The sequence below is a fragment of the Idiotropiscis lumnitzeri genome, chromosome 4 (genome assembly GCF_059441095.1).
Source record: "Idiotropiscis lumnitzeri isolate Australia: NSW breed Sydney's pygmy pipehorse chromosome 4, RoL_Ilum_1.0, whole genome shotgun sequence".
Lineage (NCBI taxonomy): Eukaryota > Metazoa > Chordata > Actinopteri > Syngnathiformes > Syngnathidae > Idiotropiscis > Idiotropiscis lumnitzeri.
The window spans coordinates 15,313,353-15,341,340 of NC_142394.1; the positions used below are offsets into that span (position 1 = coordinate 15,313,353).

Consider the following 27,988-nt stretch of genomic DNA (forward strand, 5'->3'; position numbering starts at 1 on the left):
AGGAGAAGAAGAGCAGATAATAAATGGATGGATGGTAGAGATGGTTGTCTCCCAACACAGAGGTTGTGGGTTCGATCCCTAAAATGTTATGTCCTATTAAATACTGTATGGACACACACACACAGGTATAGATGCACCGTATAAGCACACACAGTGAGAATTTAATGTTGCATTGTTCCAGAGCCGTTTGTTTACTTTTCTGCAGAGTGCAAGTATGAAATAGTGGTGGCCATTTATTTCATACATTTGATGCGTGCGGAATCAAATTGGAATTTAACATCTGCCAGTTAAATCCCAGGCTGCTTTGGCCCCCATTTTAGTAGTAGCTGATGCAAAACTGGTACCATTTTTGTGTGGCTCCTTATCATAGAAATGACTCTGTCATGTTCTGCTAAGGTCAACATAGCTCGCACATCTCCAGCTGCTTGGCTTGTACCGCCACCTACTGGAGCAATTCCACACAACACTCTCAGGCAGTTGTGGTTTTGCTCAGTCAAATTAATCCAAAAAGACAATTAAGTCAGTGGAAGTGCTTCGTTTGTGGACAATTTTTCGGTTTAATGCCCACATTGCAACTGCACTGAGCCAATTCTCTATATAATAGCATACTTCACATTACACGTATCCTTAAGATGTAACATTTTGAAACCAAAAAAAAAAGGAAGCAACAAGTAGATTCCGAGTTTCATTAAAATGATGAACTGATTTATTAAACCAAAATTTCAGTACAACAATTTGTATTGCACAAGTGAGGCTCAAATAAAAATGGGTCATATTATAAAAAAATAACTATATTAAATGCACAGACGCATACAAAAAACAAATAACAAAACAGAAAGAGAACTTATTGAGAATTATTCTAGATTTCCTGAATAATCATATCTGCACTTGTTTTTTATGTGGATACTAATGGTCGCTCGAGACTGATTAGCTTGCAGGAAATGGTTGGTAAAGTAGTTAACAATGATTACGATAATTACACTGATTAAGAGTCAATTTCCTCCATTTTGTATTTCTTCATATTTTTGAATGTTCTCTTGTTTTACATGTGCTGTGAGTCCATGATGTCCAGATACTTGGCGTCAATAATTCTCGGAAGTAAGCTGGTCCTGAAGCAAAACACACAGAAAACATTATCAATGTCATATAGAAATACAGGTCTTAAAAAAAAAAGCATGCTCATTTATACACTTCTATACACACATCGGAAGACTCAATGTAAACAGATAAGGGTGTTTTATGTAAGTACTTTTATGCACAGTGATAATGCAAATATCTCTAGCTCCATTTACAAGAATACATAAAAAAGGCAATTCATAATATAATCAGAAAATGCAAACATGAATGTATGACTGTCCATTTACAAGCACTCACACACAAACGCACCCACACAATGAAGATGCTTACAAATAATAACAACATCAGTCATCCTATTTGCATATGCAGATTATGGAAATGACAGTCAGTCTAATCAAAAGCAATGAAAATGTCCATCTGTCCATCTAAATTGCAGTCATGATTCAAATGTTTCTCTGTCACTTTATATACGAACATGATGAAAAAAAAGCAGCTCATTCATGTCAACAGAAAATGCAAGCATACAATCTGCACATTTAGAATCACTGTCATTTAGAGTCGATGAAAATGTCCTTCGGCCCATTTACATAAACAAAATATATAAACACAGTATAAAGGTTCATTTACATAATAGCCAAATGTCAGTCTTTCTCTGAGAAGAGAGATCTCAAAGGTTTCAACTTCATGACAGATAGGGACTCTTAAATGAGTAGGGGAGGGGGGCGCAAGACAACTCTTTATGCAACAGAAGGTGACTTTTACCAAACATTGCATTTTAATACCAAATTATTAGGATGGAGACAGGCCAGAATGCTATTATGTAATCGGTCACCACCAACAACATTTTCCGCACAACTTAATCGGGACAGAAATGAAATTCTAGCTCTCTTCACCTGACGGGGACGAGCAAGATCATCAGTAGGGGGAAGACCATCTTCATGTAGGGCAGAGGATACATGCCAAAGGCACACAGGATGATAAGCTGGATCATCTGCAGCCCGGTGAAGTAATGCACTTTCCTCTGGGGCACACGGCGGATGTAGTGGGTGGGGGGATAGGACGTCTATATCAACAAAAGTGAAATGGTTACTTTGATCTCCTTCGTTCACACTCCAAACATATCTTAAACAAGCCAAGAAACCAAAAAAAAAAACAGAGGAGGACAGATGCTCTCCTCTATTGACACTTCTGCAATATAAATCAAGAGGTGTAAGAAAAGGGTCCGCTTGCATCGGGGCCAAGTGGGGCCTCATGATCCAGCATATGACCATCATTAAAGGGCCAAAATGTTAAAGTATACAAACGGGCTGATTTCTGCACACCTGTTCCTTCAGCAGCAGAGCCATGCGGTCCACCATCTGGTTCCCATCTAGCGAGGTAGCGGCGATGTAGAGGAAGAGCCCGTAGAGGACAGGCTTGGGAATCCACTGGAGAGGAATTGGTAGCATGAAGGCAGACAGGCCAATCAGGATGTTGGCAACCAGCGAGGTCAGACGCGTCTCCTTCACGCTGATGATACTATTAAACATTGGAAAAAAAATAAAGCAAGCGTGAAGTCCTTGACTTGGCCATTTATAACATTCCAACACAATCAAGAGGATCACTACATTGTGTTCCAAAAACAGGTTTTGATTTGCCTTCTTCAAGGTTTTTATCACCGGTATTTTCAGAGATGGGCATTCTGTCCCAGGGAGGGAACGGACGGATGGACACCCATTTTGGGGACGGAGGACGAAGTTTTTTTGTTTTTTTTTAAAAAAGGACTGACTAAGCAAGGACCGAAGTGGGTTTTCACCCGTGACTTTAATCGTCCCCAACCGGGTCAAGTACCGCATGTATAGAATCTTATTTTTTAAGGTCTTCATGATAATGATACAAGTGCTTGTTTTGTTCTTTGTTACAGCTCCAGCTATTATAAAATGCGCTATATAAATAAAATTGTATTGTATTGTTTTGTGTTGTGTCTTTGTGCTTTCAGGTTGACGCACGTGGTGTAGACGTGGCCGTTCTCCACGTGCTGTTCCGTTTTGGCCAGCTGACGGGCGTGTAGTGAGGAATGCGGGAATGCGGCGTGCATCCATGGCAACCCCAGGCAGGACATGAGGATGTTGATGAGGCCCGTCAGCACTAAGTCCCAATGGAATGCTGTGCCTTTGAGAAGTCTGTAACCAAGAAATTAATGTCAAATTTCTGTTTTTTTATCATTGCAGACACTGTGAAGTGAAATTAAAGATTTGTTTCTAAATACACTATACACGTTAAAAGATAATTCCTAGGTTCACAAAAGCAGTATTGACTATGTTGAAATTTGGTCACTGTTGGCAAGTGTTCCGACCAGGGCAGTGAGTTTTTTTTTTTTTTTTTTTTTGCAAAAAGCTGCTTGCAAATTTAATTCCCACTAAGAAACATACAATTAATATAAAACACCCTAACCATAAGCAGAATCATTTTCACATTATTTTTCCTAAATGACAAGAAAGGAATCAGAATCAGAAATCCCTTTATTGTCATTGTACTCAAGTGTGCAACGAGATTCGAGAGCTCCCCTCTCCAGTGCAACCTGGTGGAAGGAAATCACAGAGTCAAGTATGCTGCTAATATGCATTTAGTCACCTTAATGGGAAAACGATTATGTGCACGACTTCCTACTCGCACAAAAAATTTTGGCATTTGTTTCAGCGGGAGCAGTTTATTTGAAATGAACATTGAACATGCACTGCGGCAAACCAACGGAAAATATTTGTCACAATAACATCGGGTAAGGTTTTTATGTACTTATGTGGGAGACGGGAGACTTTAGTGTGAGTCCACCTTTGAAATTATTGGGAGCATCGCCGCAGTATTTGGGATTTTATGGACAGTAAGTGTTTTTTGTCAGTAAGCTGTAGTGAGCACCAACGGAGAGGAAGAGCTCATAATGCTCAAAATATTGTGGTAGATTGTTATAATATTTGCAGCGGGCGGTTGAAGTTGTCAAAAATTGAGATTATCACATAAACTTTGAAGATTGGTTGCAGATTTATGATATGGAGCGACATAAAGCTTGTTTACATTGAGCATCCCGTTCACGTGGTTACCATGCGGTGGGACGTATATTCCGTTTGGCTGGCTCCAACATCTGCTTTAAGCTAAAAAAAAAACTTTGCCCAACCTCTTTTAACAAAACGCGACCAACTTCTGACAACACTGAAGTGCAAATCTGAGAATTTATTTTTTTTATATTTTATATTTTAAAACCATATTGCTCATCCCGAGAATCAATACTTCTGCTCTCATACTGGACCTCATGAGGTTGGGCAGGTGTTTACGATTGTGTTCTAGCGGAGGAGTGCCTTACTTGTGCTCCGGTACGTGTGTGAGCGAAATGACGATGTTTTGGTCGATGAAGATGAGCAAGGCGAGGAGGAAGCCGAGGCCCACGGCACTCAGGGTGTTCAGGCCCGACAGCTTGTCGAAGGGCGGGTAGTTGAAGACGGGCCCGTTGTGGACGCTGAACACGGGGACTGTCGAGAGGGGGCGAACCATTAAATATGTGTCACACTGTAAAAAAAAGACATCGAGACGAACACTCACTCTGTATGTCAAGGAAGAGGTAGGAGCCAACGAAGGAGAAAAACAGCACGGAGATGGGAAGTGCGCAGTCGGACACAACTTCTCGGACTTTGCTGTTCATATATGGGCTGAAAGGAATGAAAAGAAGTAGAGGTGCATAATTCAGCTGTGTTGTAGTAATTTATCAGAGCAAGCAGCTTATCTTTCGACTTTGTGAAGCAGCATGTGGCTCATTATCCAATATCAAGAAACAATATACGACTCACCAAAAATTGGGTATATTCGGCCATTGGGTGAAATTCCAGAAGAAAACTGAAATTCGCTATAACCTGAGTCAGAAGACTTTGTGTACTGCATTGCACATATGCTACGATCTCTCCTCTCCCTTGCAGGATAATAACCTTACTATTGTCGTGTCCCAGTCTTTACCTTTTGCATTTTTAATGACTCTTTTAAGACTGCACATCTGTGTCATGGTGACCAGGATCGAGCCTAACCCAGCAAGCGACACACAGGGAAGCCGAAATTCGAACACGGGAATACTTCACTGTGAAACACCTCGCCGTGCTGCCGTGTTTATTACGGTAACATAAAAAAATATTCGCCACAACACGCAGAGAGAGAGAGAGAAACCATTCTTTCACATTTCACAGTGCCGTGTCAAGTGGCCGAAACAAATGGGTCACAGTGGCTGGCAGACAAATAGAGTGCAGTGGAAAATGAAATATTCCCCTCTCATATGGTGACGGATGGAATAAATAAAGCGGAAAAAGTGCTGTGAAACCTACTCGTGCTAGTCATTCGTCCCACTTGATTTCATCTGGACAAAATGATCCACTTTATATTATATCCACTGGATTTATCCAGTTGTATTCAAACTATACGCAATCCTCAACCGCCAATGCAAAGGATTACTCTCTGTGAAGGAGACATTTTAACAGTGGTCAAGTGTTGAGAGCTGGGCAGTCCATACTGGGGGCGGACGGTCCGGTACTCCGGCCCGGCCGATCTGCCCAATTCATTTTCAAGTAAATTCATTTCACCCAAGCGAATGGTGACACACAACGCATATTAATTCTCTTGATACCTATTAAAGGCCACTAGATGAAAGTATTATACACAAGTGAACGCATTTCAGGGGATTCTTTTACCTGTCAAACCTATTGAGTTTGAATATCTGACGCAAGGCAGCCAACAAAATTTTTACTACAGCATTAAAAAAAAAAAATCAAAAGTTCATAAGGTGTGGGTGATTTGCTGACCATTTTTGAAGAACAGCCTGGGCAGGTTGCAGTTAGTGGCCTACCTCCTCTTGACGAGGTAGAGGGCGTAACCCAGCCACAAGGTGCCCAGCATGAGCAGCAGGCACAGGATGGGGATCTCTCTGGAGCAAATCACCAGCAACTTGGGCAGGAAGACAGAGGCGTGCCCCTCAGCATGATCCGTCGTCAGGTCCCCGCTGGCATTGTGATGGCTCAGGGTCTGGTTATTCATCTTCTCCAGAACCTCTGTGATCTGGTGAAGCACCAGTGTGCTGTTTGAAGTCGCCAGCGTGGGATCATGGAAGAAGTGTTGGAAAACTAGCAAGGAAAAAGGACTTCTTAATTAATTATTCATTTGAAAATGCTTATCATTGTAATAATTTTATAATTTTTTGGTGTTTAGGCTACACACACATAATTAGAAAATCAATTTGAATGTATCGTCGTTCTTATTTTGCATTTTTATTTAGTGAAAAATAAATAAATAAAAATAAACCCTTATTTTTGAAAAAACTTGGAAGCTATTTTGACCAAAAAGACCATTTCAATATGAAATGCCTTATTTCTAATTCATTTAAAAAATAATACAAATATTTAAAATGAAAAACAGTTAAATGAAAAGTAAAACATTTTCATCAAAACTAAGAAATATTTTTATTTTTAATGTATCTTATGTTCATTACTATTTAATAAAATAAATTCTTATTAGATGAAAAAAATTAAACAACAAAAAAGTAAATAAAATGAAAATAATTTAATATAAAACTAGTGTGATCAAAAAAAAAGTACGGTATAAAGATTACTTACGGTTCTGATTAATTGATTGTAAAATTAAATTTAATTAAAAAAATAAAACAAATCAATTAAAACTATCCAATGTGAAAGAATTTACACACACTTTTAGTCAATGATTAGACATTTAATCCTCAGAGGAAGTGTTCTCAAAGGGGGAAAAAAAAGTCATTTAACCAAATGCTAGATGAAACCATGCTAAGCCAATCTCCAGAACTAAACATATTTAATTAACTCACTTTTAACCGTGCCTTTCACTGCATCCCCAACAAAGGCGATGGAGATGAACAACGCAATGACTTCCTCCGTGGAGCTAGGAGAGAGAGAGTCATAGCAGGGTTATTTCGACGTGTGCAGACATAACAATGCAACGCAGCGGAATGAAACATCACTGTGTAAAAAAGGAAGTCATAACATCCACTTTTTTAAATCAAAGTCCTTGCCCTGAGGTCACAATTTGTTTTATTGAGCAAAGTGTTACATATTTAAACAGGAATTTAAATGGCTGGTGGATAACACACCAGGCGACTAACTGTGGAAATGCCCCCCCTCTGCCCTCCACAGTGTTTTGTCGTCCACTCACCGTTTGAAGAGCTTCATCAGCAGGCTGACATTGAAAAAACCTCCTAGGATGAGGAACAAACTGTTCCATAAGCCGATGCAAGCGTAGAAGGCGTCAAAATCCAGGTTGTAGTCATCACAGATGCCCCGGATCACTATAATCAAACACAACTGTATTGAAAAACTATAAAACAACCTATTTTGGTTTCTGAGGTGGGGAATTTGAGTCAAATGGCTGGACTAAACCAGACTTAACTCTAAGTCTTAGGAATTACTTGGCTAAAACTTATGAAAGACTCGAGTCCACTTAACCTAGACTTTGTATTCATGAGACGCAACTTAACTAAGACTTACACCGTATATGCCGCCTGTTTACGTGACATCGCTCACACGACAGCATGTCATTTCTTTTGTTTTTAGAAAGACGGTTTTGACTTATGACTTGCACATCTGCAACTTACTCCAACCTCTGTCAACCTCTCAGTGGAAGATGAGTAGAAATACGCACCGCTTATGAAGATGGCCAATGGGGCAGTGGTCAGTGGAATGACAAGTGGTGAACCGGCGAACAAGGAGTAGATCACGCCTCCGATGCTCTGCCCTACAATGGTCTTCTGAACATCTGGGGAATATATTAAACTCAGTGGATGGTCCACTTGCAGGGGTTTGAACCTTTTTGACTTCAGGGCCCAACTTTTGCTGCACCCAGCGGCCGAGGGCCCATTCAAATATTTACAATGTATTCATTTAATTGATGTAACTTTGGTTTGATTCCTTTTCAAGTTTTGCAGGTGAACTAGATTAAACCCTGTCAAATAAATTATTAAAATTAAAGTTTTGAAGGCTTTGGTGCTCGTTAGATGATGTTAGGCCGTACTCTGGAGTCCACAGTGGACAACTGTTGTAAAATGTATTTGCTTGTAATATATGTTGAAAGTGTAGACAAATTGCAAGGTCAGGACAGATTTTCTGAAAAAAAAATAAAATAATAAATCCATAAAGCAAGTAGGCTTACTTTATGTGCTGGCTCCGGCCCCCAGGCCTTCATTTTGACACCTGTGGTCTATAGCGTTATTTAGTGTCAACAATTCTGAAGTGTTTATGAAGTCAGTACCTATTTCCCCTCTTGTGCTTTCATCGTTGAGAGAACCGAAGGCGATGGCTGGCAGCAGAATAGCGATGTAAAGGAAGATAGCGGTGGTGGTGTACTTCAACAGACAGCGGTCCTTCCCAATTATACCTTTATTCAGGGTAAGAAATAAAAGATAAAAAACATTCAAATGAAAACTCCTTTACAAGGGGTTGTTTAAAGCACAACACTTAGGAGAGCTGAAAGGTCAGTTACCATCTGTGAAGTCAGAAGGGTAGAGCGGTAGGCGGCGGCGAAGGTCATCATAAACACCTTTACCGGCTTTGAAGAAATCTTTACACTGCGTCGGAAAAAAACCACTTCAGCACGTCAGGACATTCAAAGGATGTTTGCGTATTATATGCACACAGGTTGAAGCGCTAATGAATTAAGAAAACTTTACTTTAGACAATTAAAATAGTACAGAGCGCTTTTTGAGCACGCTACCAGCCATTGTGTTCTTTCTGATCAATATTCAAACTGCCTTGTTTTCAGTAATAGGTCCTATCCATCAGAAGGGGTGGATTTTTGTTACATGACTTGACTCGAGTCAGATTGAAGTTGCCAATTTTAGGACTTGCAACTTAGTTGGCTAAACCATGTGAAACACAGACGCCAAAACTTGACAGGTTAACTACAGTAATGGTTACAGTTTAAGTAACCAATAGCTAGTCAAACAGAAACAAAGCTTCTGTCAGGAGTGTGTTTAATTGCAAAGACAAAGTAAAGTAACAGACAATTTGTATTGAATCGTATAAACCAATGAGCCACATGTATAGCTACTGAGTGCGCAATGGCTAACGTGCAAATGAAACGCGTCTCATGACTTAGCAAGATTGTATGATTTGACTTATAACTCGCTTAACCAAAGTGATGACTTGACTCGACTTGCTTGACTTGTTTGAGTTGCTTAATTTTTTTGCCACAGTAATTTATAGAACTTGTTTGAACATTTAAGGTTAAGACTCGACTGACTTACGACTTGCTACGAGACAACGTGACCTCCCGGCGCCGCTAACATCCATTCAGAATGATATCACACTATTCGATCGACTTCCCTGAGATCACATTGAATTCATTCTTGGCTCGATTTGGCACATTACAAGTGCCCACCAATGGCACTCTTCGAAGGCACCTATCCTGCATGTTTTCGAACGGGAGTTGGTGTCCCCTGGCCCAGACCATTAAATATGAACGTTTGAAGTACATTAGTGAAGCAACAACCATTAAATACGGTCCGTTAAAGATGAACAGAGCATTCCATTTTGATTAGTCATTATACATTAAAAGTGCACACACCTTTATATTTGGCACTTAAAGGTGCACATACCATTAAATATAGTTGTCATGTCTTGAAAAGACATTACTATTTCACAAGTTTGTGTTAGTCAAAGATTTTGAATAAGTTCATGTTTCCTCATAAATAAGTATATTATTCCCGATTGCTTAGTTAGTGCAAGCTGTTGTAACTACTGATAAACGTGTGAGAGTAAGAACTCATCATTTTGTGGATCGTTTTCGAATTCGTTGATGTTAGTGCATCTGTTTCAATAGTGGATCTTTGACGTATTTCACCTCCGAAAAAAAACAAGATAAAATATCGTCGTATTTGCATAAGAGTAGCCCATGACATGGTAAACATACTCCAAAACACTTGAGCCTTGGAAGACTTTCGTCTTTGTGAGTGGTTCTAATTTCATAAACATTTATTTTAGTCAAGCGTGTACTTTATTTTGAACGCAAGTGTGTGGAAATGTGTTATTTCATCAAGCTAACTGCTCGTGTACAGACCTACACTATATTAATCTACTCGACGTTTATTTTTTTCTTTGTTGCAGTTACTATATTTATAAAAATACCTTACAATCGTTGTCTGTAAGGACAAGAGAAATTCATAAAAGCTAGAAAAGTAATTAGTTAGTTTGCAAGCTGTATAGCTGCACATAGGCACGTGTCGCGAGGACAGCACAATAGTCCTTTAAAACGTATGGATATGTATATATGTATGTATATTGTATGTGTGTAGATTATTAAATATGGTGTTAATTTGATGCATTAGAGGTGAACTGACCATTAAAGGCTGTCTAAATATGATACATTAGACCGGTGTTTCCCAATCATGGTTACTGCGTACCCCTAGGGGTACGTTAGCACAATGCAGGAGGTATGTAGAGACATTTAATAATCTATTACCCAGATCAATAGCCTGTGGCAGAGCCACACGAAAAATTACAATAGTTGGACGTCAACTCAGGTGTCTCGTTTAAAGCCCAGATAACTGATGAAAAGAAACAAGCCAAAAAAGTTTGGAAACCACCACATTAAATTGTACAAATATCATATACGGCCATATACAGACCATATGGTCTAAAGAAAATGGTACAATGTTGTACATTGGAGGTGCACAGGTTATTAAATAAGGCCTATATATAGTGCATTGGATTATATAGAGTATACACAGCATACCATACCGTATGGCCGTATACCATACATTGACCGTATGGTACCAAAGATGTGCAGACCATTAAATGTGTTGAATCAGTCGGCATCGCAAACCACTACACTACCTTTTTTTATCAAGTCTTTTTAACAAATATTTAACCATCCTCATGCTCATCACGGAAACAAATTGCGTCAATGTTACAACCCAAACACAAGATTTCTCAGGAGGGAACTGTTTAGGTGTTTCGTACAGATGCACGCAGTGGACACAATGAAGTGTTTTGGTGTTTTGTCATTACGTGGGTCTGCATTCATTCCGCTGCCAGGCAGGCTTTGGCAGCTGTTTCTCCAAACCATCTGCATCTCATTCCCCGGCCTGATCAGTCGATTTTGGATTCAGGATAATTACGTCATTTGGCACTTAATTTTATTGCATGCCTGATTAGAGCACGAAAGATGAAATGCTACACGAAAGATAAAATGTGGTTTTGAATGTGTTTTATTGCCGACACAACAGCAGGGAAGGCAACTCAGACAATGGCCTCTATATACTTACAGGTATTGTAAATACCTGAATAATGGTCCCCCATATATATATATAAGTAATTTTTAATTAAAGGATACATCATTTATTGCATGATGTCTCGGACCATAAGCTACTGCTCATGGGCCCCCAGGGGCTCAAAAGAATCCCACTTTGAGCACCACCGTTTTCCGCTTTATTTATTTATTGTTTTTTTTTGTCATTAGCGTATCTTTTCTAGTGTTTCCGCCAATTTCTTCCCTTACCTTAAGTTCTTTGCCTCTTCGCGGATCGAAGTCGTCAACCTGGTCGACAGCCGCCTTCTCTCTGAACACAGAGAGTTGTTGACGCTGGCGGACCAGCTCTTGTTTGAACTCCTCCAGGGTCTTGGTCTCCAGAAGCTTCTGTCTGAAGGAAATGTCCGAGAACATGGTGGCGAATGTTCGTCCCACTTCAATCGCTGACTTGGTACTTTTCTGTGAAAAATCATGGAAATGTTCCAAGGATGTTTTTGGCTACGAAATGTACAGCATATTTTGTATACTACTTCATTAGGTACACAATGTACACTAGCACTCGAGTCATTTACTCAGAGCTTTTTGCTATTCCTGGTCGAGGGATAGGTCGGTATAATAAATAATGATGATTTTGTGTCGTTTTACTTAGCCATTTACTTTGTGTGTAATCTTGGCCTATGTAGTTGCACACGACACAATTATTCTGTTGACGAATTGGCAACAAGTGGACACAGAGAATAATTGTATCTTTTGCCATCCACAGGAATAGCATTTATTTGTTCTGCCTGCCACTATACATCACTGGTATAGACAGATTACTAGAGATACATCATTTGTAGAAAATAACAAATCTTTTCAACAAATGCATTACCTTCCAACCGATTAAGTGAGACGGGATAATTTAGTGTGCACACGTGATGATCGCTCCCAATGGTCAGGAACCACTGGTTGAGTGAACTTACCGTTCTGGGTGGGGCCAGGATGAGGATGACGTAGCGTGCCTCGCAGCAGTCGACCCCCCAGTTCTGTGGCCTCTCCAAGCGTGCGATGCAAACGTGGCGTCTCTGCAGGCTACTCACACTGCAGCTGAGCAACACACAGTTTGTGATCACTTTTTATACTCTATTAAACCAGACACTGCAAGAACAGGATTTTTTAATTTAAGTACACAGATGAAGTCTAAATCTTTTACTTCAATGTTATTCATCTAAAATAGTTATGACTACCCAACCAAGTAGGCGGGGGGCCACCGTGAACTGGTTGCCAGCCAATCGCAAGGCACACAGAGACGAACAACCGTCCGCGCTCACACTCATACCTAGGGACCATTTAAAGTGTCCAATCAACCTGCCATGCATGTTTTTGGCATGTGGGAGGAAACCGGAGTACCCGGAGAAAACCCAACTGATGGTGCACAGAATTACGTACTATAAAAGGCAATATCCTGGAAATGAACTCACAGAATACAAAGCCACGACTGCTGGTAATGAATCCCAGTGGATGTCATGGTGACCCCCTGGATGGTTTCTGACAGCAGGTGAACTGTTGGTGTACAAACAATAAACGTCAAAATTATCCCATACCAAATTACACATTCTCATTTGATGCTTCACTTTCTTACCATTCATCTCCTTCCCTCCCGCATCCGTGAACAGCGAGTCCATGACCTGGCTCACGTCACAGTCAGTGTGGCCATCCTCCACCACACTGCTCAGCATTCGCCTCAGGACCCCGTCCAGAGTGGATGCTCCCTCATCCAGGAGGATGCTTGCTTGGGCCAGGAAGGTATCCACATCTCGGTGGGCGCGCACCTCCTCGCAAAAGTCCATTGGCTTCACATACTACAAAGCACAAGTGGGTGAGCGTCCTCTGACTTGACTCAAGTCAAGAAATGGTGAATCCAGGTCCAGAAAGTAAAAACCCTGCTACAGTTTGGCTTTAGCCATGGGTGTTTCTCGCTGGGAGCTCATTTACCTGCCGGTTGAGTAGAAGCACCTGTGGCTAAAGCTAGGGGTCTTTAGTTTCTGGACTTGGATTTGCCACCTCTGTACTTGAGTTACCAAGTTTAAGACTTCCTTAGCTAAATCTTATTAAAGATTTGACTTGGACTTCTCGTCTGTTTACATTTGGAAATTGGCATCTTCAAATAGTGTTTCTTTTTTTTTCTTTTGAAAGAAAAGTCATATATTTTTTAATTGTATTCAAAATTGGCAATCTAGCAGTATACTATGATGCGTAGTACAGAGGCGACCTCATGAAAGCAAGCATCATGGAGGGACCTCCGAGCATTATTACCGTTGTACCCAAGATGATGTTTTTGATAAAAATCGTGGAAAAAAAAAATAAAGAATGGCAACATGTAAGGATTGCAATTTAATGAAAGATAATACTAGCTATGGTGTATCATGAGGAGCATCCCAGAAAAAGGAGTGCCTGAAAGTGTGTCAGAGAAGTTTGGGAAAGTGTGTTAGATTCCCGGGGATAAAACTTGCAGTTTGGATTTGAAATCTACCTTTTATGATTTTATGACACAGCTTGTATATAAAGGGTTTATTTGCATGTGATATCAAGAGCTGAATATATTTTTTTTCCAAAATTGTTTAAAAGAAAAATGTTGGATAAAAAGGCAATTTTTTTTTACCTTTCTTGTAGTGTTTAAAAGGCCAAATCCTGGAACTTCTTCGTCTGTGAGAAAAAATTACAACACAAAAATAAACTGATGAACAAATAAACAAATTGATTTTGTTTTAATCAAGTAATCATTGACTCACTGTAAAAAAAAAAACATGCAGTAAGTTAGTGGCGGTTTTAAGGGGGATACATATAATAAATTCCAGCTTCCTGAGCCAGTAAATATGATTTGAATATGATACATAAAAAACATTAATTGTGGCATAAATAAAGTAGATCAAACGTGCATAGACTTTTAAATTTCGTCTGGACAATATGACCCTCCGCATTTCAAAATAAGTTGCATTTGTTGTTCTATGGTTATCATTGTTTCAGTTCTGTGGCATCATCGTCATCATAAAAGAAGCAAACTATAAGTGGAGTTTAATCCTTGATATGTTATCTGGTCTGAACTCCCACGGCATTTGCTGATGCTACACGTGACGGTTATTTTATTTATACTTTTAAGTCATATTCTAGGAGATAATTTAGACTTTCGAGCTTATATTGTGATAGTTTAATAATAATCATTACTGTTGTTTTCTGTCTTTCGGCACACTCATACCACACACCCGCCATGCTGAGTTGTCTCGTTGTCAGAAATTCAGACAAGGACAAGACTCCGAGACCCTGCAGCCTCGTCAGAAAAAGTATCCACAATGGAATTCCTACTCCCGATTCTTAAAACGTTTACAGGTGATAATGTATCCAAATGTAATCCCAATACACTAAACTTTTCTTTGATTATTGAGTACAACAAATAGGAGGTATAAAAATGATGGTCCAGTCAAAACAGCGGCGCTGGGTCGTCTCTCTGTCCCTGTGGGATCAGGAAGACAGGCAACCCTTGAGATAACGGGTTATAAATCAGTGTCAACTCCTCCTTCCCAGGAAGGGCTGCGTCTTCTAAAATCTATGTGTCCCTAGGTGATCCCGTTATCATTCAGTGTCATCAGTGTTATCGAAGAAGATTGTGCGTGTGTGTGTGCGTGTGCGTTTGTGCGTGTGTGTATAACCTAATGTGTAGTGAAAAATGCAGCATAAGAAATATTGTATCATAATATATATATATCTATATATATAAATATATATTTTTATATTTATATATATATTTATATATATATATATATATTGAGAGGTTCTCTGAGCTGAAGTCTCACAGGCTTTATGATGATCGGTTTTGACTTTTGGGACATTCTACTTTTAGTAGTTAATTAGGATTTTGCAGCTTCCACTGTGTTATTCTGATAATAATCAGGATTGCTACTTGCACTCTTGTGACACACACATACTACACACCTGACACGCTGAGTTGGCTCTCATTGTCATAGATGGGTTCTTTGTTGGGGATGGTTGAATTTTTTCCATAATCCTCTTTTCGTCCATCGCGTAGCTCTGCGGATAAACCAATTTGGTACTTTTAAATTGAAATAGCTTACAAATAATTGATATTCATAAGTAAAGACATACTGACATTTCTGTTCACAAAAAGTATAGCTTTGGCATAGTATTAGGCAAAACAGCAGGGAAGCGTTGGCTCTTAACTAATGAAATTTTAAGGGTCAATATACATACAGGAAATATTGATGTCTATGAAGATAACTCGGATTGTCCATGCAATTGTAAAGCAGACCCTAAAAGGAAAATGTCAGCACGAAATAATTAGCACAAATGCAATAAATGGAAAATCACAAACCCATTTCCTGAAACACGTATCCATTCTTGGAGCTCCCGGTAGGTGGGCCCTCTGTGGAACACAAAACATAACCATGCACGTTTATCATTGAAATATGTTTCAATATTATTGAGCACTAGTACGTTTGCAAAACAAACAATTGCACTGACTTATTTGGAACTGATAACATTGTTCACTTTTGATTGTTCACATAGTTTTGATTGAGACTCTAATAACAAATAGGTAATGGCTGAACTATTTTAAAATGATATTGCAGTACATGACAATTTGAACTAAGTATTTCATGGTGTATTTATTTAAGAATTTTTTTGGGCACTTACAGTCCTTCATAAAAAAAACAAGAAGTAGTATGTCGTATTATCCATGATCATATCACGTTTGGCACTTGAACGTAATAAAGGAAGTCATACCATAGAAGAAGAAATCCGAAGCAGTGAGGCAAATCGTCGAACCATGAAGGCGACAAATTGTTATGCAAGTAAATATATACATTCCCTTTATTAGTAATATTTCGTTGAAAAACATGTTTTAATAACACGTGTGTTTTTGTTTAATGTATGTTCTGGATTGTTGTTATGAAATTATGTTGTCTTAAATTAAGTTGTTAGTCGTGCGCCTGCCTTGCATGGCGACACGCTAATTTAAGTTAAATACTTATAAATAAGAACAATATATATTATTGAGTTGAAATTTCAGTCATCATAGTTTTTCAGTAATCCGTCCGTTTTCTGGACCGCTTATCATCATTTTAGTTAACTTGTATTGCAGTTCACACTTAGTGCTTTGGAGGTCACTGTTCTCCGTGAAGAAAATGTCGGACACTTCATTAGGTACACCTGCTCAAATTTGTAGTCTTTCACTAACCTACTCTATCGAAACGCAGTAGTGAAATCATAAATAATTATTGTAAATATTATAATATTGTAAAAGATTTAAAAAGAAAAAAATGAACGTCATAAGCACAGTTTACATGTTCAAACGAGAGTAGGAAGAAGTAAATGACTTATCCAGTCCTACCCCCTGTTCTTCGTATATTTTGATTTATTTTAAGTTAATACAGTAAATAATTTATATTATATACCTAAACAAGAAAGGAAAATTCAAAAGTTGACATAGAAACCTACTAATTTCAGACTGAATTGGTGATTGCAGGACACACATACACCCATTCACGCTCACATTGAACATGCTATGTATGTTTAAATGTTAGAGTCCTCACAGGAAGGGAAAAGATTCAAACTCAGAAATTCACAATATGTTGTCATGTGTTTTTTGGGACATTGTCACTGTTGTTAAATTGACAATTCTCGGACACATGATCACAATCCGGAGAGTTTTTTTTTCCAAAAGGTGGTGGGAAGCAATAGCATGCGGTGAGAAGTGGAAAACAAATATTCTACTCCCACAATGAAAACTGGAGAGCAGCTGTGCCCAGTGTTTTCATACACAATCGTTGTGTTTCTGTAAAGATGAGCTGTTTGGCTCTGAAGCCTCCTGAGCGAGACTCTGCCTCACAGCAGATTAGCACAGAACATTCCCAAGGCCTCCTTTTCCCCTCACGTGAGATGCCAGGGAGCCTCACAGCTCAGGCAACAAGCTATTTGTACCACACAGGGTGTCTGCAAGACTTACTGTGTCACGTCGCCAAGGAAAAGGTCCAACTTGGCACAGGCATTCATGACGCTAGCTAATCATTTGCGGGATACACGATAGGGACATACTGCTCACAAAATGTCTACCAAAATAGATTTGAATAATTACAGCGTTCCCCACATATTTGTGATTTGATACTTATTTAGCTGTTTTTGTGCCCAGGGCAAATTATTGTTTACAATAAAAGTATTCCTTTGGTGTCAAGGAACTATGTTGAAATGAGTTGAGGAGCTGCTTAACTGTATGCATTGTTTTCTGTCATTTTAAGCAGTTTCAAGATATCTGTAACACGCTTTTGTCACTATATCACAAGATTCAATCATTTTAAAGCACTCAAGTTCTTGTCTTGCTAAAATTGTTTTGTTTTATAGGTGGTCTGATGCAAGTACGCCAGCCATTCATCCACTCCATATACTGCTGGGCCAATGACGAGTTCGGCTTTCGTTACAATGATGACCAGTGGACGGGATCACACACACTTAAAGTGAGTCACCATTCAGATTTCACGAATAACCAATGATGGCGGAAGCTTTTCCTCACCAAGCCACCAAACTACACTATCTGTGTGGTGCTTGACATGAATACACCCAAATAACACCCACCCAGACATCAACATCTTAGCTAAACATTTGAGTTTGTGCCCGTTATCAGAACATTGGTACCACTGTTAGATAGGCCTAGTCTGCGCACTCCGGATATACAACATAAATACAAACAAACCTAAAAATTTTCCATATGTCCTCTATGAGAATGAGCTATGATGTAAGCCAATACTGTAAGCGTTGACTCTGACACATTGGTTTGTATGCTGCAACTACAGCATGACATTAAAACCGCTCCTCAAAATAGTTGCCTTTCTGACCCCTTGGCATTGGAATTACTGTATTGTAAAACAAGACCCCTAGCATCTTTCGAGGTATTTTTAATATGCTGTACAGAAAGGTGCCACATGTGGTAAACATTATACCTAGAGAGCTAGTCTATCTTTCATGAAAAGAATCAAATGCACTACTTGGGTCTCAATATAATAAACATATCATACCGCTGTAAAACATACCATGCCCCAATTACCTTTCTAATGCATCATCCCCTTGGAAAAAAAAACAACACCTCAAGTAGACACTGTCTTGTTTCCCCTGGTAGTGACACTAAGTGGATGTAAACACCTGTACTATGGTAAATTTTACTCAGACAGGCTGCAAATCAGTTATTTAACGCCCTTGACTTCATCCTGATAAATTAATACAGAAGAGCGACATGAAGAAGAGGCATCTTAATCACGGCACACATTGCATGCACAGAAAGACACGCCATCTGTAAAGTCGACGTCTGTTGTTGTCCAATGCATGTACAGTAGCGGTTCACAGTACAAGCTCTACTCATAATAGATTGGGACCAAGCCCTGCCACAAAAAGCAAAAACAAAGGAATTGTAAACCCCCCAAAATGTTTATCATCAACTATCATCAAAAACGCGTGAGTATTGTTTCAGACTCAACATATAATTAAAAAAAATAATAATCAAATCATCAGTAGGCCATTTTTCAGGGTAATTTTACAATACATACCAGAATTGTGCATGTACTGCATGTGACCTTCACAATCATTAAAATATCAATTGTCAAACAATAACGAAACGGTATTTGTTACATTAAGATCAGCACTCAGCAGAATAAAAATGCACTTTTTTCGTTTAATTTGTTAGCATCTTGTGGCCTCTTAGGACATTAGAGAAAGCCCACAAAAGTGTGATGGAAAGTCTTAAATAGCTAAGGATAGCTTCCACAGAAAGAAAACACAAATTTATGGATTTGTGAATAGAAATCCACAAATAGGTGTGGGTTCGCTATATCTCCAATTTTTGGAGTTTTACATCTGAAATGCAAAGAACTTGTTTGTTTTTATTTTATGATAAAAAAAACACACAAATGCCTTTCCAGCTACAAGTAAACACACTTTACCACTTTATGAGGTAATGCGACACCTGTATCTATCTAACAAAACGTAACACGAGGAGCATTAACACATTTGAACAGTGCCGGCATGTAAGCAATCAAGAATCAGTGCGTTTGACTAAACTAAACCACAGACACTAAAACAAATCTCTGGATGCACTGAGCTGCCTTTAACTGGGCTGAATGCTGTATTCATCTTTGCTGCCCCGCTATCAGCGAGAAGAGGATGTCCTTGAACAATAGGAAACAAGCAGGGGAAAAAAGAAACCTTGTAGTGTCTCTGAAAACAAGTTGTACAAGCTTTGGCTTTTGAATATGAAGTTCCTGTCACTCAAATTTGATCAGGGTCACGCCACGTGCAGTTAGAGCTCAGTCGCCCTAAATGATTGCTGTTTGCACTTGAAGTCCCAGTGTACACGTTCAGACGCGAAATAAAGCGAATAGCAGGAAGGAAAGCCTCACAGCTCCGTCTGCTTCAACACCTCGTCTTGCAATTGAAAACCACCTGATGTTTGCTCATCCGGCGCAGTGGACGTAGCCAGTGGACCAACAATAATCTCAGCCATAAATGCTCTCCGAAGACATCAGTGGATGCTAATCTTCAAATCATCAAATACTAACAATCACTTATGAAATGGTACAATAAAAACAGGGATACATCATATCACTTGAAATCAAAAGGTTTGCCAGCTCTATAACACGAGACATTTTTCTTCTTCCTAATCTTCTTAATCTGTGACCTGTGATCGAGATTTAACCGGTTTGCGGTGCCCAAAAGACGCTAGTGCAGGAAAATCTCTATTAAAAAAAATCTAATTTAACAAAGCAAATGTTGTGCATGTAAAACTACCTCACATATGAACCCTTTTATAGTCTCATGGTGAATATCGACTTTTTTTTTATGGCTTTCAAACAATACAAGCATGCTGCTCATCGTAATATCTTCTTAATAGGAAGGGTGAATAAAACTTTAGCAAAACAAGTCATTTTATCATAAACTAATCCACACACATGGCAGAGGTCTCCGCTCCACATGATATAAGGCGGCTCAGGTTGCACCGTGGGAGATTTTTCAATCACACACACATTCACACACACGCACACACACGGCACAATAAAAAAAAAACTTACCGGCCGGCACAAAATGAAGGACTTTTTTGCCCTCCATGTTCTCCAGGGGTTCAGGTGAGATGCTCTCAAGAGGTCAACCCATCATTTTCATGTTTGCCTTGCCCTGCATACACACAGGTTCTCTCTCTCTCTCTCTCTCTCTGTCTCTCCCTCTCTCTCTCTCTCTCGTTCTCTCTTTTTCTCTTTTTCTCTCTCTCTTTCTCTCTTTCTCTCTCTCTCTCTCTCTCTTCTCTTTCTTTTTCTCTCTCTCTCTCTCTGTCTCTCTCTCTCTCTCTCTCTCTCTCTCTGTCACTCTCTCAATATCTTACACACATACACAGCAGGCACTGTGAGCAAGACCTCCTCTAGCAGCACATGGGTTTGAAAGAGGAAGTGGTTAGGTGACGTGTTGGGGTGGAGGCCGGTTTTTGTTCCTGCTGGGTCTCTCTGCCTGTGAGCTGGCTCACGTTACCAACTACTACTGCCACTCAGGTCGTAACATTAGTTGCACTTGCACAACATCTCAGCTCAGAGTTCTGTCTGGCCTTTACAAGGATATTAAATTTAGATTTTAATTGACACAGTCGGGAAGTTATTAATATGTTTATTATTGTGGTTTCTGTACCTTGTATCATACTGAGAACTGTTTTTGATATATATTTTGGTTTTGGCAGAATAAGTTTTTTCTGACCCACAACAAAAGAAAATACTGATCAAATTTTTGTTTAAATGTGTCAAGAAAAAATGAGCGTCATTATTATTGTAAATGAAATTGAAAATTCTACCTTGCTTCAAGTTACCAGGGTACCTAATAAAATGTACAGTGAGTGTGTTTGAAACAGTGTACTAGTTTATCATAGTGGTGTTTATTTTTCCATCCATCCATTTTCCATAGCATTTGTATATTTAGGGTCGCCTATCTTAGCTTAGTTAGTGTGAGAGGTGGAGTACACTCTGGCCTGGTCATCCAGCCGGTCACTGTGATCAAAATTGGCATCATAATCCTCTAACAGTAAAAAAAAAGTTACAACTGAAACAGCAGCTGAAAGTACTCGTTTTTCAATTGATACAGAAATTCATGTGTATTATTTACATTGTAGTTGTTTTTTTATTTTAAATGTATTCTTTTCAGCTTCACTTAGTTTTTGTTTTCATAGTACTGTAGTTGACTTTTTTTCCCTATTTTATTTGTATGACCTAAAAAACGTTTTTAACTTATTAACCTTGAATTGAAGTAAAGAACATTTGATCATTTGTCATTCATGAGGATGGCTAGTTTTTATGTGATCTTCAATGTCAAGCTTCATAAGCCTATAGCCAATTTTAGGTCAACTATTTAAGGGAGCAATGTGGCATAAAGAAAAAAAAACATGCAAAAATGAAAGTGCATTTTAATTTGATTGAGGTAACTATAGAAATGTACCATTCTGAATACAGGCACGGGAACATGACCCGTATTACTTTGCAGCATAAAAACCTATAGATGGCAGCAGAGCTCTTGAAAAGCATGTTACATATTGTACAGAATTATGTACGTGGGTGGCAATAAATATATTTTTTTAAATATTTTGCAAGTGACATTTCAAACAAAACATGTCCTCATTTATTTTCATCCGTGATCCTGTACTGATTTATGTGGGTAGTAATTTTCCGGATTACATTTTGTTTTATATTTTAAAAAAATGCTTGAGTGTCATTTTCAACTGGACAAGCCTTTGTTTATTTCTATTCGTGATCCTGTACTGAACAGTGTTGCGTCATCATGCTTTATTTTGTTTTATTTAATTCTCCCTGCTTCTTTATCATTTGAACGCACACGCACGCACCAGCCTCAAATCACTAACTATTGGACTCAGTCACTCACTGCATGGCTCAGACTCAGATTTTTTTTATATTTGAATCCTGGATCAATTGCTTTGCATTTTTTGAAAAGAATACAGTTTGCAGCAGGCTTTTACTGTGTGATCACGCAAAACTACGGCATCAGACCAGGAATACAAGCAATGTATCTGCCTTTTACCCGGCACACAGAAAAGTAGGATATGGTTGTGTGCGCTTTGTCGTAGTGACACAGCACCCCACAATGTGTTAAAAAAGATGTGTCCGCGTTTTCTCTAATGGGTGAGTTGCGTCTGGAAGGGTATCTGGTATAGAAAATGTGCCAAACAAACTCAAGCAAGTTTCTTGTTGTTGCGACCCCTGATGGGACAAGCCAAAGGTCACCACAACTTGTCAGACAGTAACTGTGAATTATAGGTGTTTAAATGGCACTGTGGAATGCCCCACAAGTCCTAACTCTCTTATAGGCTCTATTTTCTTGACTGCTGTAAATCTGGTGCAGCGGGCAATGTAAATGTGAATTGGTTAATTTGCAGACAATGGCAAATATAAATGAGGGAGGTCTGCGCCTCTGTGGGGGTGAACCTAGCCAACTAAAGTACCCGCCAATCAAAGCATCATTCATTCATCCATTCAATCATTCATTGGTCATAAATAAATTGAATAGACAAAAAGATTGAGTGGTCACTTGGGGGCCAAAACAGATGACTTTTGGGGAGAAAAAAAGAGCCCAAATTTTTCAACTAATTGTTAAGATTGGGGTTATTTATCAGCATAGATGGACACTTTACCTTATTTTTGCCGATCGCGAGCTGGCCACCTCCGTATAATCAACTCAGTGTGTTAATTGTTCATCTGAGTTCAGTAAGTATTCTGTATCTTCCATGGTCATTACCGTTCTTCTTCGTTTGGATGCCATGATCTACAGACGTAAACGTAAATGATTGAATTTGAAATCTTTCGCAATTTCATTAAAACTCACGCCAAAGAAGTCATTTACGTTTCGGATGCGATCATGGCGGAGCAGTCAAAGTTTTTCCATTGTTTGGAGCGGGGAACTGCTTGAGATCGCGCTACTGCGGACTTCGCTATGGCTTTCGGGTTCCAGATATCGGAATTTCCGGTGTGAAGGATCGATAATTTAATATAGGAGTAGAAAATTTAGTGCATACGTTTTTTTCCGGGTGAGGAAATTTCCGTTTGACAGCGGTCCTGAAGTGGGAATACTTACTGTATATCTTAAGTGCATAAAGAAATAGTAGTCAATTTTAGTCTTTAAAAAATTTTTACTTTTTTTTGCATTTGAACTCTTCATGAGGCCAACTCACATTCGCAGAGTGACAAATTAAACTTTTATATTGATCCTCAATATTGCGGATTTTCACCTCTAGACTAGTCTGGAAAATATCTCTGACACTGAATAGGGGTTCACTGAAATATGAAGGCCATGTAGTTGGTTGAAACATGTACACTATGTCGCCATATTTTGCAACTCAGAGTAAAAATTTAATTCACAGCAATCAAAGCATAAAAAATGAGTTTTTTGACTACTTTATATTGATGGGACTTCTGAAGGGAGTATTAGAGCTTGGATAACGGATGAGCAAAAGGAATTGGTTTCACTCACAGTCACACTCATTTCTTTGACCATGCTGCGTTGAACACAATTGTTGCTGTCCAAAAAGTATTTTATGTCACACAAGATTCTGACACTTATGTTATTCTATCATCTGATTGTGGGACGCTGTGTTGCTGCACAGTTAGGATAAGAATAGTGAATGATTCTGTAAAATAGGCAGTCTCATCCTGCAGCTTGAATTTTGCAGGATCTCTGTGGGAAGCAGGCCGCAGATGCCTTTTTGTCTGCATTTAGAAAACCTGTTTTCACATGTTTGTAAATTTTCAGGTGTCCGCCGTAAATGCTAATCCCTGCAACTTCACCCACAAAAGCCCCCTCAATGAATAACAATGACCCTCATCTTCCAACTTTGAGGACTTTTCCCTCAGTTGTCCGTATGCTCGTTTGGACTTTCACCATCACCCGTGCTGGTCAAACAGTGACCACTAAACAATGAGCAATGAGATGCTGCATTAATAAACTAATCTTCTGTGCAAGGGCAACCTTTGTGGAGTTTATGGTACAGTAACACATTAATCTTGCGCCAAAGTACAGTGGGAGGGCGCAACTAGAAGGAGAAAAAAACAACACATGAAGAGAGGATGTTTTTCCCTCCAACTTTTGTTTTTCACAATCTATGACAGTTATAAATTTAAGTAATAAATTTACCAGTACAATCCTTGGACGTATGTAAGCTGTGTACCATACCATTCTTCAAGGAAAGAAATCGCAATCAGTAAAACTCTTGCATTTTCTTTCGATTCAAATTGAACTATAAGATCATTCACAATAGCACAATTCTTAAATATTTTCACAAATTCAGCCGGGAGGTGTAACTTTAAATCCAGAAAGACACTTGCGGGTAAAAGTGCCAGCTGAAAACCAGCACGCGCACACATTTTTTTTAAAGAGGCAATGGATCACATATAAGTGCTACTGAATGAGTGTGTTGATAATATTCAACCTCCTGGGACCTATAAACGTGCAACAGGGTGTATGTCAATTTCTCTTTTTGCCCGTCAAACATTAAAATATGTGCAGACACTCAGGCAGTATTACACATAGGCAGAAATAACCGCTTACTGAATCATTGATGGCAACCAGAATGAAGAGTTATTTAGGAAATAAAATGCTACATATTGCCCTCTTTAGCCATTAGATTGTTCACCCATCCATCCATTTGCAAAACTGCTCGTGTTGAAAGAGTCACAGGGTGCATCCTCTTCCAGACCTTATTCACTCTTCGCAATAACATTCTACACTTGGCCAACCATGGACTTTTTTTTTCAGTTTTGAAAAGCAGGAGAGAAGCACACATTTTGCAATTCAAAGTCTATCTAGAAAGACCACATACATTCTTACTGTGCACTGAGGTTAAGGATATCTACGTTACTAATGAACACATACTGATTTGTGAGGCCCCTCACTTGGTAAGAAAAAAATGGGAACGTGTTGTCAGGGTATGTGATGCACATCCGACGATCAAAACCGAACACCAGACACATAACGGTATCGCTTCCGACAGTGTTTGCGTCACTGCCCTCAAACCAGATGTCTGTCATAGTGCCAAGAGTGACCCATGAGAGGCAACATGGTGCTACAGGGCATCCAGACTGTCTGAAGACAAAGAAGAAAGAGAAATAGTCGAAAAAGCAAGGCAGCAGGAGATTCAGGAGGCCGGCCAATTAGCTATCGTTCCGTTTCGTGAGACAAACACATTGTCAGTGGCTCGGCCAAACTTCTGTTGACAAGATTTACAATTGCAATAATGAACAGTTTTAATATTTATGATTTGGGTGACAAACACACCCCACGCCAGAGAGGCAAAATCTCTCAAAAATAATCCTTAAGAGACATTTCACGATCATCCTATGCTGAAATTAATCAGCGAAGTGGAACATTTTTCAAATTTGCTCAATTGTTGGTCTATATGCATAGCCTGCTTTAGTCAGTGATGGCTAAGACTTTTCTGATTACATTATTATTATTTATATTCGTATGTGTGCAGAGACACTACAGACATGCACAATAACTGATTGTCCTTCCAGATGTTTTTGTAAACCGTTATCTGGATATCCTTCACTGCATACACGGGTGTCCAATTTGTCATATTAAAGCATTAGTGGTGTCATGGTATTACACTTTGCTGGAGAGACATTTTCAGATCGACTATGTTTATGTTTTACAACATGCTGTATGACATTTCGAGGTTGCATCTTATGCAAAATAAACTAGTTTGTGCAGTGGCATAAGAGCATGTCAGCATGCAGCATAAGCAGGCACACTCAGCTACCGCAATGCTTATCTTCTTATATTTGATTGTGTATTTTATCTATAATGGTTTGAAAATGTTTGCATACAGATACAGTAGATTTATTGAATTATGACTTTACTGTTAGCATAGGTTAGTGACGACTTGGGTCCAAATTTGGGTTACGTCCCTACTCTATGAACAAAGCGCCACTGTAAACTGAGTAACCCCTCTAGTATTTTTCATGCATTTTTCTCTGAAGGTTATGATGTCCTGTGAGTTGAATGCATTAGAAAAGATCTGCCAATATTTGATATCATGTTTTCCATTTTGCTTTCAAACATGAGATATTATTGACCAAATTCAGGTGATTAATCCATTGTTATTTCCATTTTCATGCTCTCCATTTCCACAACCATTTTCAGTGTAGCAAGGATAGAATATTTAAAGAATTTGAAGCGTTTTACGAGCATAAATAGTCCTGAGTGTATTTGTAAGTAACTATGGTGTTTTACTAAGTTGCGCAAACCTAATAGTTATGTTGCAAAATTGAAGAAGTTTGAACGATCGTAAAAGTAAACCGCAAAACAATGATGGTTGATAGAACGATTGCAGCAACAAATGCATTCAAAATAAGGACGGACTTCCTCTTGGTTCCACGCACAAATTACATTAAATTAATCCCGTCTTTTTAGACTTACCTTGTGCAAAACGATTGAGCGTGACTCTTGACGTGGCATCAGCTTCCTTTTTCATCTTCATTATGCGACGCTCTTCCAAAGTCGCCCCCCTCCCAAAAATGTGATATTATAGATTCGAGGCCACAATGCGAGGGGAAACTAACGCAAAGTTGATGTTCGCTTCGGCAGTTCCAGACTGTGAGGTTGATGGGAGCCGGTCACCACCAATGAGTAACACCTTAATGTTCTCTCTGCCAATCACTTTGAGGCAATAGGTAATAAGGAAGCATTGGTTGGTAAACAAGTCGATGGGGGAGGAAGGTGTGAGGATACTGCAGCCAATGCTTGATGGCTCTCTTTTGGTATTCTAATATTACTAGATGGCTATGCAAACCCATGAATGCATTCAAATCGCTTACATTCGTCTGAAACATTCCAGTAAGGCTACCTTGTTTGAAAGAAAAACAGAGGGGAAATCTTTCGGTAGTATTGTGCACATATAGTCCTACACAAGAATGCATTGATATAATAGCATATTTCAAAAAGAAACCTGAAGAATTTCTAAACCTAAATTCAATAAATGGTTTTGTGACGTACTGCTATTTTTGTAGAGGGGCAAAATTGTGGACATGGTGGCTAGTGTCTAACAGCTTTAAAGTTCAGGGTTACAATCTCAGCTTTGACCTCCATAGATGGAGTTTGCATGTTCTCTCTGAGCCTGTGTGAGTTTTCAAAGGGTGGTTCACTGAAAACTCGAAATTCGTTGTAGGTGTGAACGGTCTCGACGAAGGACTGCGACTAGTCGAGGATGTCAGTTGAGAATAGGCTCCAGCTCACCGGTGACCCCAAAGACGACCACCTTCCCTGATAAATCTCGAACTGGGGTGGGCATCCTCAGACCACATACGACCCTCAAAAGCATTTGAACTGAGTTAATTATATATAAATATAAATCCATATTTGATTGTTGCATGAAACATAAAAAAGATTACCTCTGGACCCAGAGTATTCTAATTAAGTTTTTAATTATTTTATGTTCAATGTGTATTGAGAGAGGATATGTATGTATATATATATTGCTTTAAAACGTTTTGTTGATTTTTCTCATCAGAACAATCCTCTTTTTCACCGTCATTTGACTTTATTAAATTCCAATATAGTA

At 39.0% G+C, this 27,988-nt stretch overlaps 1 protein-coding gene and 1 long non-coding RNA gene across 4 annotated transcripts; one reads left to right on the top strand and one right to left on the bottom strand.

Moving 5' to 3' along the window:
• Positions 1-676: 676 nt before the first annotated feature.
• Positions 677-27,009, bottom strand: LOC148338270 (solute carrier family 4 member 11-like). 3 transcript variants are annotated; one of them, XM_088293888.1, is made up of 20 exons: positions 26,848-27,009; positions 15,722-15,772; positions 15,325-15,420; positions 13,997-14,040; positions 12,977-13,196; positions 12,816-12,897; positions 12,318-12,441; positions 11,605-11,814; positions 8,590-8,674; positions 8,359-8,484; positions 7,753-7,866; positions 7,267-7,399; positions 6,923-6,996; positions 5,936-6,209; positions 4,651-4,757; positions 4,415-4,580; positions 3,066-3,239; positions 2,400-2,595; positions 1,971-2,140; positions 677-1,109 (listed from the first exon to the last, which is right to left on the bottom strand). In XM_088293888.1, exons 1-20 carry the CDS (start codon positions 26,906-26,908, stop codon positions 1,043-1,045), a joined length of 2,574 nt encoding a protein of 857 aa, XP_088150014.1. In that variant the 5' UTR covers positions 26,909-27,009; the 3' UTR covers positions 677-1,042. The 3 variants fall into 3 exon arrangements, with proteins under 3 accessions (XP_088150014.1, XP_088150015.1, XP_088150016.1); XM_088293889.1 differs by lacking the exon at positions 26,848-27,009 and adding an exon at positions 20,460-20,789; XM_088293890.1 differs by lacking the exons at positions 15,325-15,420; positions 15,722-15,772; positions 26,848-27,009 and adding an exon at positions 14,598-14,840.
• LOC148338271 (uncharacterized) lies at positions 16,145-27,736 on the top strand. The gene is made up of 3 exons (XR_015842876.1): positions 16,145-16,199; positions 17,746-17,858; positions 27,596-27,736. It is a non-coding gene; the product is annotated as an uncharacterized LOC148338271 (long non-coding RNA).
• Positions 27,737-27,988: the final 252 nt, after the last annotated feature.